This window comes from Aethina tumida, chromosome 2 (assembly GCF_024364675.1).
Source record: "Aethina tumida isolate Nest 87 chromosome 2, icAetTumi1.1, whole genome shotgun sequence".
NCBI lineage: Eukaryota > Metazoa > Arthropoda > Insecta > Coleoptera > Nitidulidae > Aethina > Aethina tumida.
The window spans coordinates 28,221,379-28,246,815 of NC_065436.1; the positions used below are offsets into that span (position 1 = coordinate 28,221,379).

Sequence of the window (25,437 nt, forward strand, 5' to 3'; positions counted from 1 at the left end):
ACCTACACCCCCACCGTTAATCACTTCTAACAACACTTAAAACTATTTCACAACACCGAAAACAACTACCAACGTGTCACTAACTACGCATAATCGAAATTAAATAAAAGAGCAACCAAAACAGGCGGAAATAATTCGGTAAATGTGGAAAATGGAACGGGTATGCATTATCTCGTCGGGGGCTGCTTGATATTTGTAAAAAGAACATACAAAATTAATGCATTTTCCCGATTAACCGCAGGAAATCCGTTGTTTTCAATTCACTTGAAGATTGGATGGCTGCTCCTCGCAAGTTCGGAGCCAGGAGTTGCGGATGAATTGACCGTTATTGCGTTACTCTCTCCGACGGATCGTGAGTGGAATGAACTCCGAAGGGCACGTTCATTACAATGCAGAATAAACAGTCTGAACCGTATTTCGAGATCGAAATTAATGCATCAGAAGTCGGCGATTCGTCGATTCCGGGAGCACGTACATTTCCGTTTACAATATCACCGTGTACACACGTTCTCCGCCGCTTCTCCGCCCCACATTCAGAAAAAATACCCCGTTCAATATTAAAATGTGCCCTCCTTATACATTTCCGTTTTTCCGTCTGGCAGCCGGCTTATTTTCCGCCAGCACTACGTCAACACAAAAGTTTTTCGCGCTTGATTTCACATTTTTTATTTGTTTGCATATATCAGGAACCTTCCATTCAAGTTTAATATTTCAAAAAAGATTTATCGTAATTTTAAAAGTGTGAGATGGCTTTAAAATTTACGCGAATGTTTTCGCCATCTGAATACATACATTCTTGAATAACCTAACAAAAAAATTGGCTATTGATTTGAAGGGAAAACGTTGCTTGAATCTCAATTGTGTCACTGGCTTATTAATGTGCAATATATTTTTTCTTTATAAAATCACATTTTTGTTTTTTTATCTTGATCAATTAAACCAATGAATAAAATGTTAAAAAAAACTGGGAATATTAAATAATCATTTAACACAATACTTTAAAAAGACTGCTTCATTAATTTACTTCTGAATAATTAAATCATGAATAAAAAATTCAAAAAGTCTTTGAATATTAGACAATGATTTAATGTATTATTTCTCATAATAATTCTAAATTTTTCTGAAACATTTTATTATTTAATTGTTTAGTAAATGAGAAAAAAAATATTAGATTTATTAATTATTTTTAAATTTGCCATAAATTTTTCAATATGCGATATATTTTTATAAAGTCACGATCCTGAAGAATTTATTTCTTCTAACTAAACAATTATTTATTAAATAAAATGTCTTTAAAATTAGACAATGTACTGCAATATATTTTTTCTTTATAAAATCACATTCTTGTTTTTTTATCTTGATCAATTAAACCAGTGAATAAAATGTCAAAAAAACCTGAGAATACTAAATAATCATTTAACGCAATACTTTAAAAAGTATTAATCAGTATTAGTTGTCTTAATAATTCTTTAATTTTCTGAAATATTTTAGACATTTTATTATTCAGTTGTTTAGTTAATCAGAAAAAATAAATTTAAATCTGCCAAAAACTTATTAATATGGGACATATTTTTATAAAATCACGACTCAGAATTGTCTTTGAAAATTGGACAATGATTGTATTAGTATTTGTCAGTATTAGTTGTCTTAATAATTCTTTGATTTTCTAAAATATTTTTGACATTTTAATGTTCTGTTGTTTAGTCAATTAGAAGAAATAAATTTAACAGAAGAATATTATTTTTAATTTTGCGATAGACTTGTGAATATGGAATATATTTTTACAAAATCATATTAGTCATTGAATAAAATTTCAAAAATATCTTTGAATGTTAGATATTTATTTAATGTATTATTTTTTTAATAATTATTTAATTTTCTGAAATATTTTTGACATTTTATTATTCAATTGTTTAGTTCATTAGACGAAATAAATTTATTAGAAGAATATTATTTTTAATTTTGCAATAGATTTGTAAATATGCAATATAATTTTACAAAATCATATTCATGAATTAATTTCTTCTGATAAATTAAAGCACCGAATAAAATTTCAAAAATATCTCTGAATCTTAGAAAATGATTTAACGTCTTATTTCTCTTAATAATTCTTTAATTTTCTGAAATATTTTTGACATTTTATTATTTAATTGATTAGTAAATGAGAAAAAAATATTAGACGAAAATTAACTTTTCAATATGCAATATATTTTTATAAAGTCACGATCCTGAAGTATTTATTTCTTCTAACTAAACAATTATTTATTAAATAAAATGTCTTTAAAAATTAGACAATGATTTTATTAGTATTAATCAGTATTAGTTGCCTTAATAATTCTTTAATTTTCTGAAATATTTTAGACATTTTATTATTCAGTTATTTAATTAATCAGAAAAAATAAATTTAAATCTGCCAAACATTTACTAATATGCGACATATTTTTATAAAATCACGACTCAGAATTGTCTTTGAAAATTGGACAATGATTGTATTAGTATTTGTCAGTATTAGTTGTCTTAATAATTCTTTGACTTTCTAAAATATTTTTGACATTTTAATGTTCTGTTGTTTAGTCAATTAGAAGAAACAAATTTAACAGAAGAATATTATTTTTAATTTTGCGATAGACTTGTGAATATGGAATATATTTTTACAAAATCATATTAGTCATTGAATAAAATTTCAAAAATATCTTTGAATGTTAGATATTTATTTAATGTATTATTTTTTTTAATAATTATTTAATTTTCTGAAATATTTTTGACATTTTATTATTCAATTGTTTAGTTCATTAGACGAAATAAATTTATTAGAAGAATATTATTTTTAATTTTGCAATAGATTTGTAAATATGCAATATAATTTTACAAAATCATATTCATGAATTAATTTCTTCTGATAAATTAAAGCACCGAATAAAATTTCAAAAATATCTCTGAAATATCTTAGAAAATGATTTAACGTATTATTTCTCTTAATAATTCTTTAATTTTCTGAAATATTTTTGACATTTTATTATTTAATTGTTTAGTAAATGAGAAAAAAAAATATTAGACGAAATTTAACTTTTCAATATGCGATATATTTTTATAAAGTCATGATCCTTGAGAATTTATTTTTTCTAACTAAACAATTATTTATTAAATAAAAAGTCTTTAAAAATTAAACAATAATTTTATTAGTATTTATCAGTATTAGTTGTCTTAATAATTCTTTAATTTTCTGACATATTTTAGACATTTTATTATTCAGTTGTTTAGTTAATCAGAAAAAATAAATTTAAATCTGCCAAAAGCTTATTAATATGCGTCGTTTTTATAAAATCACGACGCAGAATTGTCTTTGGAAATTGGACAATGATTGTATTAGTATTATTCAGTATTAGTTGTCTTAATAATTCTCTGATTTTCTAAAATATTTTTGACATTTTAACATTCTAACGAAACAAACAATTATTAAATAAAATGTCAAAATTGATGATGATTTAACGTATTATTTCTCTTAATAATTCTTTAATTTTCTGAAATATTTTTGGCATTTTATTTTCAATTCTTTAGAAATACATTTATTAGAAGAATATATTATATTTAATTTTGTCACAGACTTATAAATATGGATTATACTTTTACAAAATTGAATTCATGAGTTCATTCTCTTGATCAATTAAACAGTTGAATTAAATATCCAAAATGTCTTTGAATAGTAGAGAATGTCGTTTAATTTCATTGTTTATTTCGTTACATTCATTAGAAGAATATTAACCGTAATTGATTTAAAGGAAAAGTTATATTTGAATAACAATTATATCCACACGTCTGTATATAATTAGACCTTTTGTAAACTGAATGTAAATTAATAATTGCACAGAGTATACTATACAAATTTTGGCAACGATATAAATTAGTTGAATGTATTTGTTTGTTGCATGCATGTTGCGAATGTAACCTAATGGTTTTGTTCAATTAGTCGGTTTACATACATGTGGGAAATAGTTATTCACAATTTTCAAACTTAAATTAAGTCATCAGCTCTGTTTAATTATCGAGGTGAGCTCTCTAATTAAGAGAGTAATTACTAAATTGTTAATTATCTAGTGTTATGAGGTGCTCATGATCTGACAATGTAGCATTACAATGTAATTGGAAACACAGGTAAACGTTACGGCTGTACAACGTTTATCGTTTCGAAATTTACCAAAACAAATTTACCTCCGCAAAATTACACTATGTACCAAAACATTGTTTATCGACCATCATCAAAGGGGACAGAAGTGGAAACGTCTACGGGCACGTATTTTTCTTGACGGTGTCAATCTGTGTGGACAAATGGACGGAGTGTTCTTCCACATAAACTCGAATTGTTTGGACAATATTGTCCGTTTAATGGCTCTCCGCTCTCAATTTTAACGACAACACCGGCGCAATTTACTGCAATGAAGTGATTTACCGGCAAATTTACGGAGTGTTTAATTTACATCGTACTCGTGGCCGATTCAACTAAGCCATTGTGTCCGGACTGATCGTAAAAAGGTTTTGTAGTATCACAATGGTTTATATTTTCCCGAATAATTGAGTGTGTGAGCTTAATGGCACACAACCGAATACGTCGTCTGTGTGCATTAGCGAGTTCAATTATTCGAAAGACCAGTTGTACTCTTTTTTTTTCACGTCACAAATTTATTAGTTACATTCTCGGACCTTCTTCAGATCAACTACATTGAGATTATTAAATTCCAAGTCGATGATCCCGGCGATATTCCACAGACAAAGGCCCACGCCAGAAATGACTTTCCTCCAACAAAGAACAATACACTTATTAAGCGAGTTAACTGGGAAACGCAATCTTTCTAAATTTCAAGACGGCGCACAACAAAAATCGACGGTCGCAAGTCCCGAGAGCCGAAGTTAAAAATTTATTGTACTCGTTTATTAGGAATCTGTCAGTTGCAGATACGGCGTTTGAGTTTTTATTAAACTGTCCCCCCTTCGTCCATGAAAATTCGCTGCTTATTGCTGGAAATGTGTAAATTAGGTTCGGGTGCGGCTTATTCTCAATGCACCGCTGTCATCGACACACTTTTGGCACCTATCAGTTAGAGGTGAGCGCCGCGACGCCCCGTTCGTGTTCGTCATGCCGTACGTGGGGGTCAGGAACCAAAATAAAACGTATGCAAGCAAAGTAAATCTAGGGTACACACATTCTAAACTACACGACGTGGAGGACGGAGATAGCTCACCTTAAACCAGGAAAAATCCATGTTGTTAGTTTGAGAGTTGCTCAAACCTTAGGAAGTATTTGATATCGTGTTTCTGACTCTGAAACAAAATAGTTACATTAGAAATAGAAGTGTATAATGTTTTCAGTGGCATAGAAAATAAAATAGATGAATTAAGTGGTTATATTTCATTCATAGAGAATAGTACATTAAAGTAAGTCATTCAAAATACAGACAAAAGACAAATAATGATTTGGATCTCCACGATGATCCAAATACTCATTGACTCTCCTTGGAATTGATCTACTGAGGTTGTCAAGTTCATCACAAGTTTGTGCTGAAATCAGTGGCTCAGCTCAGCTCAAAAGAAAAATAAGAAACAATTCTGTGATTGTCACAAACATTTTTTCTCCTGTAATATTTTTTTACAATAAAACAGTGAGAAAAATTAATTATAAATAAAATTAAAATTAAATTAAATTTAGCATCTCTTAAATTACAAGAAAATGTTGCATATTAATATATAAGTTAAAAGTGATTTTTTTGATGAATTTATTTCTTCTAACCAACTAAACCATAGAATGAATATACAGCATGATATACCTAATTTATTTATTAGAAATTAATAGAGAACGCAAAAAGGTATGAATTTGAATTTTTTCGAGCAATTACAACTTGATTTGAACTACATTTTTAATTTATTTTGAACAAATGGCTATACCATGTCCTATACCTAAACTCAGTCAATAGCTTTAAAGTTATTAATTTTTTTGTTCTGCAAATTTTGACAGTGTTGATGTAACTAAAATGTCTGTAAAGCCGTCGATTTTGAAGGAACCATTATTAGTACTACCAAATTTTATTTTATTTTATTTTTTATTCGTTATTTACCTTTAATTTTGTTCATCTTACAACATCAATAATTATGATATTTTCAATGAAACACCATGTACGTTTTAACAAATTAATCTCAATATAAAAAAGCTTTCTATACATAAAATGAATATTAAGAAAATATAGAGGGTGTTCATTGAAAATAATAAAGTTAATGCTACTTCCACGAAACCAAAAATAAAATTTTATTCAAAATAAATTAAAAAAGTAGTTCAAGTTATAATTGCTATAAAAATTTCAAATCAACACATTTAGCCGTTAGTAGTGTTAAAAATATTTCCGAATATAAAAGTGTATAAATGGGAGGTGTCATTAGTCAATATAGTGTAGACAGTACTAATTAAACTGCGTTATCATTTCATATTCTGAAATTATTGATACTTTATTCTTCGATTTATTGGAACGAAGAAAAAAATCATTAAACATATTTTTAAGGCTTATAAATGTGCAAGGATAACCGAATTTTGATGTTTTCTGCCTCTGATGTCCCACACGAGTTCAATTGGTGTTAAGGCCGTAGATATTATTGATCATGGCAACAAATTTACATTGTAATATTGGACACTCCAAAGTAACTCTTGAAATCAGACATTATCCTATTAGAAAAATCGATTTTGAAGGATTCTAAGTTAAGACCGTCAGTGGAATTCCATAGTTTCATACATGTATAACTGGGTTGTCAAATAACTTTTAAAAAAGATTGGAGGTGACCTACCACCATACGCAGTGATACTATAAACAAAATATATCTACAGCCATTCGATGTACAGTACCAGAACAAAAAATTGTGGATTTCTCTCCATGATTTCTTGTGCTACGTATTCAACAATCATCTGTGGCAAAATAAAATAGTGACTCATCATTTGAGACGTTCTCATTTCATATAAAATCTCACAGTTATCATTATTATGTTGCCATGTGAGTTGAAGTACCAACTGGGAAAGAAATAGAAAGAGACCGAAAGATTGTATTCTACGATAAATACTTTTGCCTTCTTAACTTCAATGGTCTTTAAATCACTAGTTGATTACTGCATGAGTGGTTATAAAGGGATTTAGTAGAGTTAAAGTTCTAAAATGGTCTTCGGATCATCTTATCATTGTTATCCTCATATAATTTTGTTAATTTGGATCACTGATTGTTAGTTCGATTCTATTTTCTATGCCACTAAGGATATTTAAATTGAGTTGTTACAAAACCATTTTAAAATATGAATAGTAATACAATAAACATAATAAAATCAAGTTTTTGTTAAACTGACAATCTTTCGCATGCACCATTATTATTTCTTCGTGTAACCATTATGTCCGACAATCGGCCACTGAAGAATCGGCCAATATCAACATAATTTATACGCCCGTCAACATCAATGAACGTTACAAAACAATTTTCCTCCACCTCAAGCAAAAAGGAATAAATCACACAGAACTTGTAACGTTTGATCTGACGGAACGATAAGGAAATCCAGATGAATGCCCGTGGTTCCCGCTTATCCGAACATACCTGGCGCATTTTGCGTGCCGTTTGTTCTTTTCAAACGGGGAATAATGGAGCCTGTTGCGAAAAATTATTAAATCCGGAAACCGGGCGCGATAATAATAATGGCTTCGTCCGGCTTTCAACGTCTTTTTCGCCTTTTTATCACCGGATCACCCCCAATGTTAATTGCTGCAAGAAATAAAGAAACCGACCGAATTATTTTTATCGCGTGGCTGTTTTTCTGTCTTATCGGTTTAAAATGAGATTAGGTTTATTGCGGAGTTGTAAATACCTTTTACTGAATTTTTTAATGTACAACTATCAGATAATATCACAATGTGACGTTTTAATTTCATAGTCATTATTCTTAAACATTTTTGATTTTATTCAATGAATGTCTGACGTTAGTTATCAGAGTCATTATATGATGTTCTTAGACATTTTATTTCATGGTTTAGTTTATTAGAGGAAATAAATTCATTAAAGGAATTTGATTTTCTTAGAGAATTATTGATGAACAATTCATTCACAAAAATTACATTCATGAGTTTATTTCTTCTGATCAATATTACTAGTGAATAAAATGTAAAAATATCATTAAGATTAGGATTATTATGTAGTGATTTATCTCAATCAGTTCATCATATTCTCAGATATATTTAACATTTTATTGCAATATTTGGTAGATTAGAAGAAATAAATTCATCAGGAGAATATAGTTTTTAGTTCAGCAATATACTTTTCAATATACAATATATTTTTATAAAATTTCATAATAGAGAATAACAGATAGTGACTTAAAAACATTATTATTATCAACATTATTTGATATTCTTAGACATTTTGATATTTCATTACATGGTTTAGTTCATCAGAAGAAATAAATTCATCAGAATTTTATTTTTGATTTAGTTATTGATGTGTAGTTAATTTACATAAAACCACATTCATGAAAAATATTAAAAATGTCTGGGAATATTATCTAGTGATTTATATCATTCGTATTTTAAATAATTTGATATTCTCAGATATATTTGACATTTAATTCCATGGTTTTCTCCATCAAAAAAATCAAATTTATCAGAACAATGTAATTCATAATTATACCACATATTTTTTAATATTTAATATATTTTCTTAAAATTTTATACTTGAATTTATTTCTTCTGATAATCAAATTAATAACTAAAACATAAAAAATATCTGAAAATAACATATAGTGAGTTAAAATCATTGTTTAATATTCCCAGAAACTTGAAATTTTATTTCATGAGTTTAGAAGTCATTAGAAGAATTTGATTATCGATTCTGTTACAGAATACATTCATGAACTTATTTCTTTTGAACAATAAAATCAGTGAATAAAATGACAAATATATTCTTAGATGTATTTCACATTTTATTCCATGGTTTGGTTAATCAGGAAAAACAATTTTATCAAAAAAAAAAAAAAAAATAATAATAATTTTTTATTTCGCCACATACTTTTTGAAGTCATATATTATAATAAAATCACATATTTGAATTTATTTTCTCTGATTAATTAGATTAATGAATAAAATTTCAAAAATAAAAAATATTAGACTTAAAAACAAATAAAATATATATTATGTCTGGGAATATTATCTAGTGATTTATTTCATTCGTTTTCTTAATAATTTGATAATTTTAACATTTTATTAAATGATTTGGTAGAAGGACCAAAGCCACATACTTTTTAATATTAAATTTATTTTCATAAAATCTTATGATTTAATAAAATTTTGTATTAAATTAATTAATAAAATGTAAAAAATATAACAGATATAACTTATAAATATTATTTTTTTCAATCATTAATATTATTAAACATTTTGGTTTGGTTTAGTTCATCAGAAGAAATAAATTCATTAGAAAAATTTGTTTATTTATTCTGTTATAAGATAATATTCATTGATAAATTTATTTCTTCCAATCAATGAAATCAGTGAATAAAATGTCACAAAAATTTGAAATATCATCTATTCCCAAATATGTATTACATTTTATTTAATATTTAAGTTGATCGGACTTGTTTATAAGAAATTTCTTCTTTACATTTACATTTTTCAATTATTTCCACTGATTAATAAAACTATTAAAAAAATGTCAAAAAATATTTTATATTATATAGCGTCTTATCAATCATATTTTGATATTTTCAGATATTTATTGATTTAATTAATCTTAATATCATAAAAATAGTCTTTAATACTCTGAAATCGACTATTTTGATTAATAGATCATTAAAATTATATTATAAATAAAAACTTAACAGAACAATTTTTATCATCTTGAACCACTTTGTTATCTTATTTATAATCCCCCATTCTATTTACTAAATTAATGCACAAGGCGTTGTGCACTAATCCGGAAGGATTATTTTCGTGACTTATTAGATGAGGTGGAGTTGGTCTAAAACCGGTTAAAAGCTGCCGAATGCAACTGCATTTAATGGTAACAGTAAAGTCCCGACCGCAACCGGATTCCGCCTCTAACACAGCTCCGAACTTCGCATCGCGTATTAATGACAAGGGGACTTAATTGCGAACTATTAGCTTGTTATTACGACAAGCGGCGGATAAAGGTCGTACAACTCAATTACAAAGTATCAGTAAAATATTATCGGAGACCTTTGTCTGGTTGTCGGCTCCAAGTAATTCTGGACGGCGACCGCAGGAAGGATGCGGCGTCGCCTGGCGCTGAGTACTCTAATGCCGGCGCTCTAATTGTGACCGCCCGACGACGTCTGAAACTACGAAATGCACGGATGTGTGCTGCGGAATTCGCGAGTGCTCCGGTTAATTTTAATGTTGCCAATTTCGGTACGTGTCTCGCCATACCCCAGTTATAATCTCTTTAATATTGCGGCTTTTGTCGCTGCAACAGATTCGGTCATTTACAAAGTGTCTGTCTAATAATGGCTACGTGTACTGGGAAACTTTCCCCGATCCATGTTAACTTTCATAATTTGAAAAATTATAATCAAAGGGTATGGTCGGATTTGTGTGTGTGAGACATCTGCCCTCGCAGCTTTATCAAATTGTCATCAAATAAAAATAATTTAGTCAGATTTTCAGCTCTTTATCTTAAACGGTTTTCGAGTTTTTCGAAAAACTCTTCTTTTATTTATATTATTTTTTCAATAGTAAAAGTCAAAATTAATCAGTTAATCAATTCTTAGAAATAAATAAACAATACTTTCATAATTAATCCCAAGAGGATATCAGATTTTTAAAAACAAAACTAAAACTAAAATCAATTTTTTGACGGGGTTTTTAAAAACTGTCCACTGCCAAAATTTCAGTCAGAAAATGTGTCAATTGCATATTTTTAGTGTAAAATTGTGATTTTTTATATATTTCTTTATAAGCAAAAAAGTACATTTAACGAAAAATTTTGAAAAAAAAAATTCATTGCATTCAAAAAATTGATTTAATTTTTATTTTGTCCTTAAAAATCAGCTATACACCTGAGATTTATAATAAAGGCAATTTTTACGTCTTTTACTGATAAAAAATAACCATTCATTGGTTTACACTTTTACAATTGGGGAAAAAATCGAAAAAAGTTTTTTTTGAAAAACTCCAGAACCGTTTAAGGGTTGAAATTTTTTCTGAATTATTATTTGATCTCGAAACGATCTCCCAAGTTCAAATTCAAAAAGCCGTGGGACAGATTTCTCATACAATACCCGGCTTTCCTTTTGTAATTCATGTTTTTAACGTAGACATTCTAATCTTGAATATAAGCCAGTTTATTGTAGTAATTAACTTAATATTACTTAAATCCCTCAATTGCTTTAACTGTTATAAATATTTCAAATAAGTTCGTCGAGATTACAGTACACGAGTGGTAAATAAGGTCGATAGAAAATGTGGGACAATTTGCATTAGTACTTTTCACCTGAATCATTTCGGTTTCTAAACACTTCAACCACAAATAATACGAAATTTTGCACGCTATTTTGAATGTAATTTCACAAAAAAAGAATGGTATTTGTGTCGTTCATAATACAAATTAATGTGAATAATTTTATTTACTACGTTGTATGTCAAGGTAATATTATAATTGCTGTCAGGCTATATAATTAGAAACAGTCGGTGTAATTACTTAAATCCGCTCATATTTGCCATATAAATATTAAAATCATAAAACTTTAAAAAACAAACCCATTGAAAACTCGTTTGTAGAATGACCTATATAATATAATTAAATGCAACGCTCTGATTAAAAGTAAAAATCCCTCATTAGTGCTAAAACAGCAGGTAAAAAATTATCAACGATTAAATTCAGTTATGTTTGTAAACAACCAGAGAATATCAGTAATGTTACTGACCTGCGTTACTACAATTCCCCCAGACAAACCGGGCACGTATCCAGTTAACTAAATTCTAAAACACATGTACACATTTAACAACACATTAACGAACGAGTCACAACGGTACTTTGATAACACAACACTATTAAACAATGATAGGAAACATATTTTGCTCGCATATGGTACTGTTGTGGTGCCTGGATGATAAGAATTGGTAGAAAAGATCTACGGTGTTGGACAAGTGAGATTTGTCAAGGTCATCGAGACTGGGGGACTGCGTTTGCTCATTATCAGTGGAAAGTACTGGTGTAGTGGCCACAGGCATTGTGGAATGCGCATCAGTAAGCCGCAATTAACATGCATAAGTTTGATATAAACATTTTAAAAATAATTGTTATTGTTTCTATAACGATAAATATTGTTATTGTAAATATATTTACTTTTACAAATATCAAACTACTTAGAGACTTGGTCCATTGAGTAATGCTTTATCATTTAACTGATGTATTACAGTTACCACTGCACTGGCTTAAAAATTTTACATTTGAAATATATAAATGTTCTCTCACATTTTTTGGAATTTTAATATTCACATATTTACAATTAATTTCTTCTAATCATTGGACTTGGAAGTTATTTCAATCATTATTTGATATTCTCGTATAAATTGACACATTTTTCCGTGGTTTACTTGACCAGAAGAAACATATTGATTAAAATAATTTAAATTTTAATTCTGTCACTGATTTATTGATATTCAATTTATTTTCATGATTCATGATCATAAAGTGACTGAAATGTTAAAAATATCTGAGAATATCTAATGATTTACCGTATTAGTTTCAATATTATTTAATGTTCTCAGGTATATTTTTCATTTATTCACCGATTAAGTAGACCAGAAGAAATTAACTTGAAATTATTTCCTATGATCATTTAAAACTATGATTAAAATTTTAAAAATATCTGAGAATGTCAGAAAATCACTTAAGGCCTCAGTCACCTAATTCATTCTTTGATATTGTATTAATTTTTACATTTTATATTATAGTTTAATTGAAATAAATTCATTAGAGAAATGTGATTTTTAATTCTACCATAAACTTATTTATATGCAAATTATTCTTATAAAATTTGATACTTAAATTTATTATTAATGTTAAAAATATTTGAGAATAACAGATAATGACTAAAATCTTTATTTTTCACATATGTTGTTTGATATTCTTAGACATTTGGACATTTTATTCTGTGGTTTACTTCATTTGAAGAAATAAATTTATTAGAAAAATGTGATTTATTTTCGTAAAACCACATTCTCATGAATATATTTTTTATTGTATCAGTATCATTATTATTTGATGTTTTAGATAGATTTTATATTTTTTCCTTGATTCAGTGGATCAGAAGGATTAAAATGATTAGAAAAATGTAATTTTTATCAAATATTTTTGATTTTAACCAATGGTTTAGTTGATCAAGAGATATCAACATGAAATACGTGTATTTGAACAAACTAACGACAAAAAATGTAAAACTTGGAATATTGGAATTCTTGATAATACATAATGATGGAGATGATTGTTAAAAATTGCATGAAATTTCAACCCACTTATTTTTCCATATCGAAACACTTTAGATACTGCAGGATGAATAATTTACTCACCTGATTATTCTAATGAATAGAAAATTAACATGATTTTCATGTTCAGCACACCAAAATTATTGCTGTTATTAAATAAAATTACTAAATAGGCACATTATTCAATACTGTACAACAGACAAAAATAATATTTGGGTGAAGTGTGATAGATTCTTCGTACTATCCTCCTCCAATAAAACTAATACCCATAAATTTTTCAGTGGATTTTCGGTTTTCTTCATTCAACCCTGATGGCAAATTCATCGGGAACGGAGACGATTTGTTACCATTTGACGTGGCAGGGCATCTGAAAGGGGCGGCACGAAGACCTTCAGCGGGTCCCACTTACGAGCGGCGAATGCTAATCCCCATTTTTGTATCTGATCCGTACCGTGGATATATTTTGAAACATATGTTTCAAAAATTTATTTAATTTAGTTTCATAATTTATAAGGGGTTATAATAATTTAGAAGTGTACAATTTTAGAAACTGTCATATATGATTATTGTATTGTCATGTTTATTAGTCAAATATTATTGAAAATGATATGGATAATTAAAAATAAATAAATAAACAAAAACACAAATTATTTAATAATATTTTTGCATTGCATAATACTTCCACAGTACGATCAGTGTTGGTATAACTTTATCGTCGGTTGCGACATTCCTTTTTCTTCGATTTCTTGTCGTTTTAAATCGCTGCCAAGACAATACAGTATCTGAATACGAAATAGTACGAAGACAATGGCGGATTTTCATGGAGGATCGACCAAAATATTCAAAACAAATTACCCCGCATTGATGGACTCGGATTTAATATATAAATTGAATGTGAAAATCTGCACGTCGACGACCGTGATCTGGTCATTTTGAGGATCATCCCCTTCCGAGTTTCTGAATATTTTTCCAATAAAACAAATGTCTTAAGTTCACAGGACATGAATATAAAATCGAATTTGCAACGAAAACTATTGAAACTACCAAATTCATTTGGAACCATCAAAGGAGGCTTCAAACGATGCGAGTGAAATGCGAAACTAGTTGCAATTAATTGGATTGGGTGCTCGTCAATTTAAATGCCGGATCTGCCTGTTGGAAACGAAAAAAACACCCTCGCACACACACACAAGAGATCGGTATTATCGGTTGAAAAACACGTATGTTAATTTGATGCCGGCGACACCGTGACAGACGAGCTATTTCACGGGCCATTACTCCGGTATATCTGACAAAAAGTGGTCAATTTAATTTGGCCTGCATGGCTGCTCCACTTCAAATCCTCTCCGGGCCGGCACCGGGTGTAAAGGGTGTGCGGAATTGAGCCGTCTCCAACCGCCGTACTCTCCCCAGTCCCGGATCGATGTATCGGGAGTCAAAGATTCCGGTGGCCCGGCTGCGGGCCACTTTGCATTTTATAAATATTTATGGGGACGCGGGAATTAATTCCCGTTAATTTGTCCCCGGACGGTGTTAGGTTGATGGATATTGAAAACGGTACAACTTAAAGTTGACCCGTCGTTACGTCGCGACCTGTTCGCAACTCGGAAGTTCCCTTTTTCAATTTGCAAGTTGTAGTTGAAAATTTTTTGTGCGATCAAACTTTAGTATGGGAGAAGTTTCGGACCGCAAGAACATTGATTGAACCATGCCAAGCACAGAACACCACGGGCCCTATATTGGCAATTATCCATATTGCATGTTGGTAAAGAGGGTGGTAACGTACGTACATTAATCTTAAGCCACCCTGTTTTCATAGCGTTTTGTTAATAACGCTATTATCGGGTCCCGTTTGCCCTTACAAGAGGGCAGCACACTGCTTACGTTCGAATTAGGCAAAACTGATTACTGAACTGAATTGATGCGATCGAAGCGATTTTACATCTTTGGATGTCGCATAGCAGTTCCTTCTTCGTTGTAGAATCATTGTTAGGCATAGGTAAAATGTAACAAAATTGTGTGAAGATTTAAAATTCATCGTGAGAAAAACATTACAAATTATTTTAACTTAGTAATAAATTATTAAAAAAATAATTTTAATATTTATTTATTCATTATTAAATAGTACAATTTTATAACTCTAATTTTTGATTTCTGTTGGACAAAATTGAATAATTTTTCCCCATGATGTAATGGAACCTTTGCATTTGTGATTCTCGAATATGTCTTAGGTAACTGTTCTCAAAAACATTTATAAATCTTATTGGTTTTACTTTTAAAAATTCTTTTTTATTTCTTTTAGTAATAATTAATTGGACTTGGTAGTTTCCCTCTGATATTTAAATTAATTAAACCACAATATTTAGTATTAGATTGTAATTCATGCAAACATTACAAACTAAACCGCAATCTCCACATAAACAAATATATTGGAATAATTCTTAAAATAGTCATTATCCTCTAGAATATTAATTTCTACATCTGTATTGACTTCTCATATATAAAATTGAAATAGATTTTAATAAACAACAAAATACAAAAGATTTAGTATAAATGTATTTTAAGTATATTGTTATCAATAAAACCCACAATTTTACTTCATGATTTGAAATTTAATTATAAATTACATAAAAATTTAGATGTAAATTAGTATAGGTATCTGATGTATTTTATAATTTGTAATTAGGAAACTTAGACGGGTTAGAACATCAGTACCAATTTTTTTTCTTCGTATTTATTGAGTACAGTTATTTTTACTAAATATTAACAATTTTAAGACATAGCGGTAACGCTGTTAATACCTCTACTAGACATACGCATGTGCAACTTTGGTTCTATGAGATAGAGACAGAAACTATACGACATATTTTGTTGTGGAAAAAGGAGGTAGATTAAATGTTGGCTTCTAAACTAGTCTCAATAAAATAGGTATCACTTCAAAAAGTGTTTGTAACTTTTTATTTAATAAATATATCGAAATCAAATTTTCATCATTTACAGAATTTTAACCACAGTAGTTAATGGCGTAACAAAAATGATAATATGCGCTAATATTCAAATTAATGTAACATTATAAAATGTCGAAAAATTAAAGATATCCTTATATTTAATAGTATGTCCTCCTTTACTTCTTCGTTGGGCGCAACGTTGAGGCATTGAGTGTGCCAACCGGTGTATCAAATTTTGGTCCAGACGGATTCATGAAAGGTAACAGGATAGGTTGCAGAATATCGTCAATCGTATCCTCGCTGCCAGAGAACCGTTCTTCAAGACGTGAAGGACTGTACCTCGATTAGAAGTTATCCCGCACCATATCATTACAAATCCTCCTCCAAAAGCTTTTTTCTCAGTCACAGTTGTATTCAAATATCGTTCTCCTTTGCGTCTATAGACTCTTTGTCGTGCGTCACTTGATCTTAAACAAAACCTGGATTCATCTGTAAAGAGAACTTGACTCCATTGGTTCATGTTCCAGATAATTTGCTCATTAGAGAAGTTTCTTCTCATTCTCCTGTGTGCTATAGTTAACAGCTGTACATTTTGAAAGTAAATTGGCTTCATGAAGTCTGTTACCTACGATTTGAATAGATAAATGTGTCCTTGTGGCCATAAAGTGAAGGTTTCCTGACTGACAAGCTGTTCATGTTCGCTCTTGAAGTGATATCTGAACCAAATGTCGACCTTGAGGAGAGTTTATCTCTGACGAGCAGTATATGGTTCCCATGACTGATATCAATTTCTCTGCACCCATTCCACAATCTGTGAGTAACGGGCTGACTTGTTTGGAGCAAGTTTGACACGTACCTCTGCGATCGACCTTCTTGCAGAAGTCCAAAAAGCATAACAACTTCACATCGATTGAACTGAACATGGTGAAGACGACCGATAAACAATGTTAGTCTATTCTGAAACACTTTTTGATCAATTTCATTTATTTTAGTTTTTTTTTTAAAGATATTAAAAAAATAGAGAAGGTTTTTGTAACATTAAAATGGACTGTAGTGTGTAAATAATGCATGGTTATCTCGAAAAATATGCAGACTGGTTACATTTTAAATATCGATGCCTATTTCATTGTGACTAGTTTATGTTGGAAACAAGAGACTCTATATGTGTTTGCTACATCCACTGAGGTGTCTGACCCAAGATGCAAACTAACGTGGGAGCATTTTATTTGGCGAACGTCAAGAATGACGGTCGCATTAAGTTATGTAAATCCGTTAAAACCCGCATCCCCGAAGATTGAATCGAGGAAACGTTCGGCAGGAAGTGGGACCGGTGCAAGGCGGTTAATTAATATAAATAGAACGGAATTAATACACATCTAAGTGGTGTATTGTGATCGGTGGCCCAGAAGTCGGTCCGGTGCCGGCCGTTTGAATATTCATGGCCGCGGCATAAATATAATATCAGACGGCACCAGACACAGGACCGACGCCCCATCCCGATCCCGAGAACCTTTTGATCACTCGCTCCATTTACCGGGGAATTTGAATTATTGAAAGGACGGTCGGACCCGCGACAATTCCGTTTGATTAACGCACCGAGTTCTACACGTAAAACAGAATGTATGTTTGTTCGATCCTATCGGACGGTATTTTTAGGCGTTGTATTTTATCTCAAAATAGGAGCCCACAAAGTTCCTTCAATCGATTCGGTTATAAAGGGTAATTCGAGACTACATCAAGGATATTAAGGTAATGGAAGTAAAATAAACACCATTGAACATAAAACTGTGTTTATGTCTTTGTTTTGGTGCCATAAATTAATTTCCGTCCTCGCTCCATCGATTTAACTCCAGAACAAATACAGCAGATAATTGTCACGGGATTCGAACGAAACATCGCATCCATGTGCTACAACGATAAACACAGAAAGGCCAAAACAAACAGTAATCGTATTATTTCCTTGACAGGAGCAAACGGGCGTGTGATGATCCTTGACCATGCAACAATTCATTAGTATGCATGGCATGTAATGAATACACACGTACACGTTGACAGTCAAATATTAGCTGAGCCCATTGTACGGCCCGACCACAATAACCTTTGCCATCCTAAAATAAGCATGGATCGCAGTAGATTGCCAGGTTACTAATCCCTGGTCTGGATGTTTAAAGTCCTCGACGTAATTATTGACCTCGACGCATCCTGAATGTAACCAGATAACGATGTGTATGCAAGGACTGTAGTATTTATTTATCTGGTGTGTGGAGGGTGCAGTTTGTGTGTTTTGCAAGTTTTGTGCAGGTCAATATTCGGTTAAGCAAATGTTGGAGTTGTGAATGAAGTTAGGAAGCTAAAGAAAATTAATTGCAACTTCATATATTAATAGTTAAATTGGCGGGACACTAAATCAATGGACCTTTTTCTCAATAAACTTCGATAGTACATATTGGCGGGTGAACTTTATGAGAAAGTTTCAATCGTGGGAGCATAAGATTTATTAGACATAATATGGGAAGTATTTTATAAAGACTTGTATAACAGGTATCTGATTTTTAGTTTCATAAAAATTGAGAAAAAAGGTATAAATTAAACGACATGATCATTTTGTTATTATTTATGTAGTTATGCAAACATAATAAGGGAATCAAGTTTATTTTCGTTATTAATTACACCAAGCTGAAATGAGCCTTAAGCAGACATTTAAACATGTTAGATATAACTAGTTCCTGTTTACTTTGATATTGATATGTCCTCAGCAATTACTAATACGCTTTGCAGCGTTGGTTGTCTAATATCAATTTATGTACAGCAATGCCATCTCTTGTAGCATTTGCCGCTAATGTGATTTCAATGACACATCATACACGTACAACTCTGATTATTGTTATAATTAACTTACGTGTAATCTATAATTTCAATTGATTTACGATTGTTCTAATTGGGCATTAACACAGCAGTAACTTTTGCATTACGTTACACATTATATGGAACATAAAATGGACACTGATACCCTAATTTATGAGTTCTACTGTGAACAACAATACAACTAATCTCAGGATGGGCAATCCTGGAAAGTCGTTGAAATAATTGTCGGTGGGCTTAAAACTCAAGTTTGAACTGAACTATCATTAATTTTGTAAAGTTTCAGAATTAGTAGATATCATAAGGTAATTTACCCTGGTATAAAGTTTATTTGATGAAGGAGATTGTTGAACTATTGTAACCGAGCTTCATCACTTCTCAATTAGTCAAATTGTCATTAAGACAAAAATGTTATTAATGGAACTTAATAATCGACCTGTCGTTATATTAACTATGGTAATTACAGTTATTGAATAAATAAACATAAATAAACGGTTTTTGGAGGTTATCTACCTCGAACGTAATTAAATTTTGTTTTGTTATGGAATTTAATTACTACACACTAATCCATAGTGGAGGTGCCGATAAATCAGATTGATGCAAGCAAATATGTTAATAAATTTAAGGTGCAACGTCAAGTAATTTATTACCTAAAGATGAACATTTTACATCATTATTAAATTCAGTAGGATATAATCAATATTAGCACTTGAGTGTCGCATGATCCATTCTAATTCGACTTTTTATTAAAGTAGTTGTTTTTGACAACGTCATAAATATTTAGTTCCAAAATGTTTGGAAATTTTTTAGGCCCCACTAATAATTAGATATTATATCTTATCATTTTTATATATAATTTTTTAATTAAAGAAGAGTATCTTTCCAAGTTTAAGTGGAAAAATATTTCTTAATTATATATGTTATATGTTCACAGCTTTATATTAACTGAAGAAATAATTTTAGCCAAGTTTGTTAGAAATATAATAGTGGGCCTGGATAAAGCAGGGAAATAGTGCGGCGTTTGAACAGTAATGTGAATATTGTAATACAATGTTGGCAGCCATGGAGTGAAGAAAGAGGTAAAGCAAGATGGTCCGGAAGACACAGAGCCACAAGACTTGTTTAAATTTATTGACCCTAAGGTAAAGGATGAGTTCAATGATGATTGCTGATGGATTTTTTGCCGATGGTAGTAAGCTAATTGGTATTCGATCTGTTTATCTCCGTATAGGGTCTTTTGGCCTACGAATTTATAGCCCTCTTTTGGACTTACTTCTACTGGTGTATGGGACGACAAATGTAGATGATGAATAGAATCACATTGTGTTTGTTGATGAATCACGCTTTTGCTTGGGCATGCTGGATGGGCATATATTACTAAGAGGGCGACGTGATCCTCGCTTTGATGTGTAGAGTCATATTCAAATCACTATGGGTTTAATGATATGGGGTGCTATTGCTCATGGTAGCAGGTCACCTTCACGTTTCATTAGTGGTAATATGACGTCGCAGCGATATGTGGATGATTTTTTGGAGCCTTATTTTCATCTCTACATAAGAAGAGATCTCACACTATTTTTTTAGCAAGATAAGGCTAGTCCGTATTTTGCCAGGAATACATTAAACTTACTAGAAGCTTCCTATGTGAATATACTGCTCTGGCCACCCAGATCTTCAGACCTTTCTCCAATCGCGTGTGGGATATAATGGGGCGATGCTTAAGAAATTTACAGCGCCCTACACAGACTCTTAATGAACTAAGATGTTAGATTCAGTTCGTGTGGGATGAGATACCACAAAAAATATCGATAATTGATTAAGATTAATAATAATTTTCAATAAAATAATAAAAAATATTATTAAAATATTTAATAAATATTTAATTTTTTTTTTAAATACATACAAATACAAACTCTTAATTTTTAATTTTGCAATTTCTGAAATAAAAAAAGAAATGTTTTTTACCTATGTGTTACTTAAAAAACTATTCATAGGAATTACAAAAAAAGATTATACTAATATAATAAATTTAAAAGAATTTTTTATTTCTTTTTATTGAATTGTAAATTAATTAGAATTTTTATATATAAATTTACTGCCATTATAATATAAATTTTTAATGTGTAACCTACATATAACTCAAAAATACTGTTTATAGAGATTACAAACTACAATTTACAGAATATTGAGCACTATTAATGGTTAGATTGAAATAAAAACAAATAAATATTTATGGTTCTTTTTTAATTTTAAATAATATCATAAAAAATATTATTAAAAGATGTAATAAATCTTCAATCTTAATTTTTTTACATATGTGCTAAGTATAAATTTTTAATTATTATGTGTTACTTAAAAATTATTCATAGAAATTACAAGTTACATTAAAAAGATTGTTTAATATTTTTCGTGTGGGATGAGATACCACAAAAAAATTTCGATAATCTCTTTAAAACGACACCACGACTCGTCAACGAGTGTCTTATTAAATGGGGCTTTCTAGCCCATTATTAGATTCTGACAATTATGCTTTAAGATTTTTGTTTAATTTTTTAATCAATTATTATTCTGTAATAGGTGTAAAAAAATTTTTGTAATAAATCAATTATTTCTTTGCAGTTACAAACTGATTACCTAAGGATGTTGACAAATTGAATTCATCGACGGAGAAAATGGGAATTACCAGTAATAATTGTTTATACAGCTTTATCCTTCGTAGTTATATCACAGAAATCGATGTTTTGTTTGTTTAAATTATGTTAATAACAAGTACATCAAACATGGTTATTTCCTGCAGTTATAATCAATGTTCCGAGTTTCCGCTGTTTTTTTATTTTATTAGTAAGCTTCAGAAATTAATTACGTCTAAACTGATCAACGATAGAGGTGCAATAATTCAGATTGATGCCAGTAACAGGGTAAATACAACGTGACGTTCCAATTTGAATGATTTCAAATCCCGATCCCTATATCAGACAAGGCCATGGCAACATACAGCGATCGTGATGTGTGTGTGACCCGTTGGCTCGTGAAATGTATTTTGTTGTTTACACGTCAAATTAGGCAGCCGCTGCCATCCTAATTATATAATTCAATGGAAATTAATATATTTGACAAAACCAGCCATGTTCGGTGCCATTCCGGCCGAACAAATTGTGATCGTCACGTCACCGAGATTTACTGGGGCGTATTTTCGATTCCGGGGGTGGCGTCACGACGCGACATGTCCGACGAGCGCAAAAACAATTCGCCGGACGACACGTATTGTTTTTTGGCGTTCGATCGATTCGATCTGATGGTCGAAAATTTTAACGAATAACACAAACAAGTTTTTAGTCGAGGGGAATTGTTTTAACACACGGTTAATGGGAAAAATATTTGTTGGCTTACCTACTCCGTATTGTTAACATGGAAAATTTTTGGTGTAAGACGATGACCTTCTGATTCTGTTCAAATTGGGCGTCACTATAACACTTTACACTTCCTGCAACAAAAACATTAAGTAATTAATGAGCAGTATTTTTCATATTTAGATTTGTTGTCATTAAAATATTAGTTTTCCTAATAAAAAAAAATACTTGTATAAAGGCATATAATAATCAACAATAAAACTATATATTGCAATCGTATCGTAATAATTTATTGCAATCAATACTTTGGTAGGATTTAAATTTTTAAATTAATTTACAAATGTACTGTAATTTTTTTATTTATATTTAAATTTATTGTAAACTATAACTTACAACAGAATATTAATGGTTAGATTTAAATAAAAACAAATAAACATGTATATCTTTTTTAATTTTCAATAAAATAATAAAAAATATTAAAAGATTTAATAAATATTTAATTTTAATAATAATTTCTCTTAATTTTTAGTTTTGCAATTTCTAAAAAAAATAGAAATGTTTTTGTTTTGTGTTACTTAAAAAACCATTCATAGAAATTACAAAAAAGATTAAACTAATATAATAAATTTAATAGAATTTTTTATTTCTAAACTTTAATGAAATGTAAATTAATTAGAATTTTTATATATAAATTTACTGCCATTATAATATCAATTTTTAATGTATAACCTACATATAACTCAAAAATACTCTTATAGAGATTACAAACTACAATTTACAACAAAATATTGAGTACCATTAATGGTTAGATTGAAATAAAAACAAATAAATACTTATGGTTGTTTTTTAATTTTCAATAATATCATAAAAAATATTACTAAAAGATGTAATAAATCTTCAATCTTAATTTTTTTACAAATGTGCAAAGTATAAATTTTTAATTATTAAGTGTTAATTAAAAATTATTCATAGAAATTACAAATTACATTAAAAAGATTGTTTTACATTTTTAGTGATATTTATTTATATATTAAATTTAGTTTTTTTTATAAATTTTATAGAATTTTAAAATATTTTAAGCCATTATAATATCTCTTTAAAAAACTATTTATAAAAATTAAGATAAAAATACTATTAAAAATATTTATAACTATTGAACATTTTTTAAATTTCACATGCTCTACAAAAAAAAAATAATTTACTAGAATGACTTTTTCTTAAAACAAAAATTAAAAAAAAATAAAAATTGTTATTTTCCAATAATTTAGTAAAAAAATATTGTTTAAGGATGGTCTATTTCAGATTTTTGAAATATTGTCTTGTGCAAAAAACATTTAAATCTATTTCCATGAAAATCGCTAAAAATTTACTTAACTTAAAAATAAAAATAAAAAAAAAATTTCAAATTTCTTTAATTTTGTCTCAAAAAAAATTATAAAAAATTTTAAATTCTTTAAAACTTACTTTACAAAAAATTTCAAACTATTTATAAAAATTGTAAAATAAATTTAACACAATATTTATAACATATTATTTTTTCCTGCAAAAGAATTTTCAAGTTTAAATTTACTGCTATTATAATATAAGATAATAATAAGATACACATACTATTAAATAATATTTACAACTATTAAAGACTTACATTACTACCAATTTAAAACTATTTATAAAAGGTAAAATAAATTTAACTGATACAGATGATAATTTAATTTTTAGATTAATTTACCAATTATTATTGGTTATTAATCTAATCAATTATTTTTTAATTTTGCTCCTTAGGTGACTTTATAATTAATTTCTAAAATAATATAAAAGATAATTATAGAAACGGCAATAAAAAAAAAACATACAACATAATAAAAAATGATTTTTTTTTAGTTTATAATGTTTTAGTAATTTATTTTAAAAAGTTTTGATCTATTCCTGTACAAAAATATATTTAAATTTATTTTCATAATATTAGATTATATAATCTTTACTCCTTTAATAAAATATTGTTTATGGAAATTCCAGAATATAAATTATTAGTAAACATAATTATCAAAACGTTTTACGTATATATTTATAATTAGAAATGTTACTACAATAATATATTAAATTACATTAAATTAAAAGTTTAATCTATTAAAAAAACCTCTTATTTTGTATTTAATTTTTAATATTTAAATAAAATTGTTTTTTAAATTACTTGAAATTTAATAAAAAACTGTTTGTAGAGGCTACAAGATGTAATTAAAATATATTATTAATAATCTATGATAAAAAACATAATTTTTTCTAGTTCCAGAGATTTTAAAAAAATTATATTTTAACATAATATATTATTATAAACTAATAAAAAAGTTAATAAATTAATAGATTTAAATAAGAAATTATTATTTATTTACTTATATCTATTTATAGAAATCATGATATAAATAAAATATTTTAAAATTATAAATATTTTATAAAAAAAAATCATTAAATATTTTAAGGAATTTTTAAAATTCATGATAATAAAATGTTATATATAAATTACATTTTTACAACTCAATCGAAAAACCTATTAAACTTTCAATACTCCACACAATTTCCATAATTACCTCCGCATTGTCCGTCAATACTCTATAACGCACCCCATAATATTTATAATAACTTCATCGTTGAAAGGACTTTTACGCTGTGCAATTGACAATTATAGCTTCGATATATTATCAAATTTTTTCCAGTCCACGTCACAATCTAACAATGAACTCCCGTCGAATTAATCATCATTAAGACCGACAAT

General features: G+C 28.8%; 1 protein-coding gene across 2 annotated transcripts in view; it reads right to left on the reverse strand.

The window, feature by feature from the left end:
- The window catches only part of LOC109599275 (glucose transporter type 1), an 85,304-nt gene extending 62,500 nt beyond the window's left edge, over window positions 1-22,804 (reverse strand). The window contains exons 1-2 of one of the 2 annotated variants that reach the window (XM_020015245.2): window positions 22,711-22,804; window positions 5,238-5,316 (exon numbers count right to left, since the gene is read on the reverse strand). In XM_020015245.2, the coding sequence (XP_019870804.1) occupies window positions 5,238-5,258 (21 nt within the window). In that variant the 5' untranslated portion in view covers window positions 5,259-5,316; window positions 22,711-22,804. Of the gene's footprint in view, window positions 1-5,237; window positions 5,317-11,946; window positions 12,152-22,710 lie in introns of those variants that run through there. The other variant, XM_020015243.2, reaches the window with a different exon arrangement.
- Window positions 22,805-25,437: the final 2,633 nt, after the last annotated feature.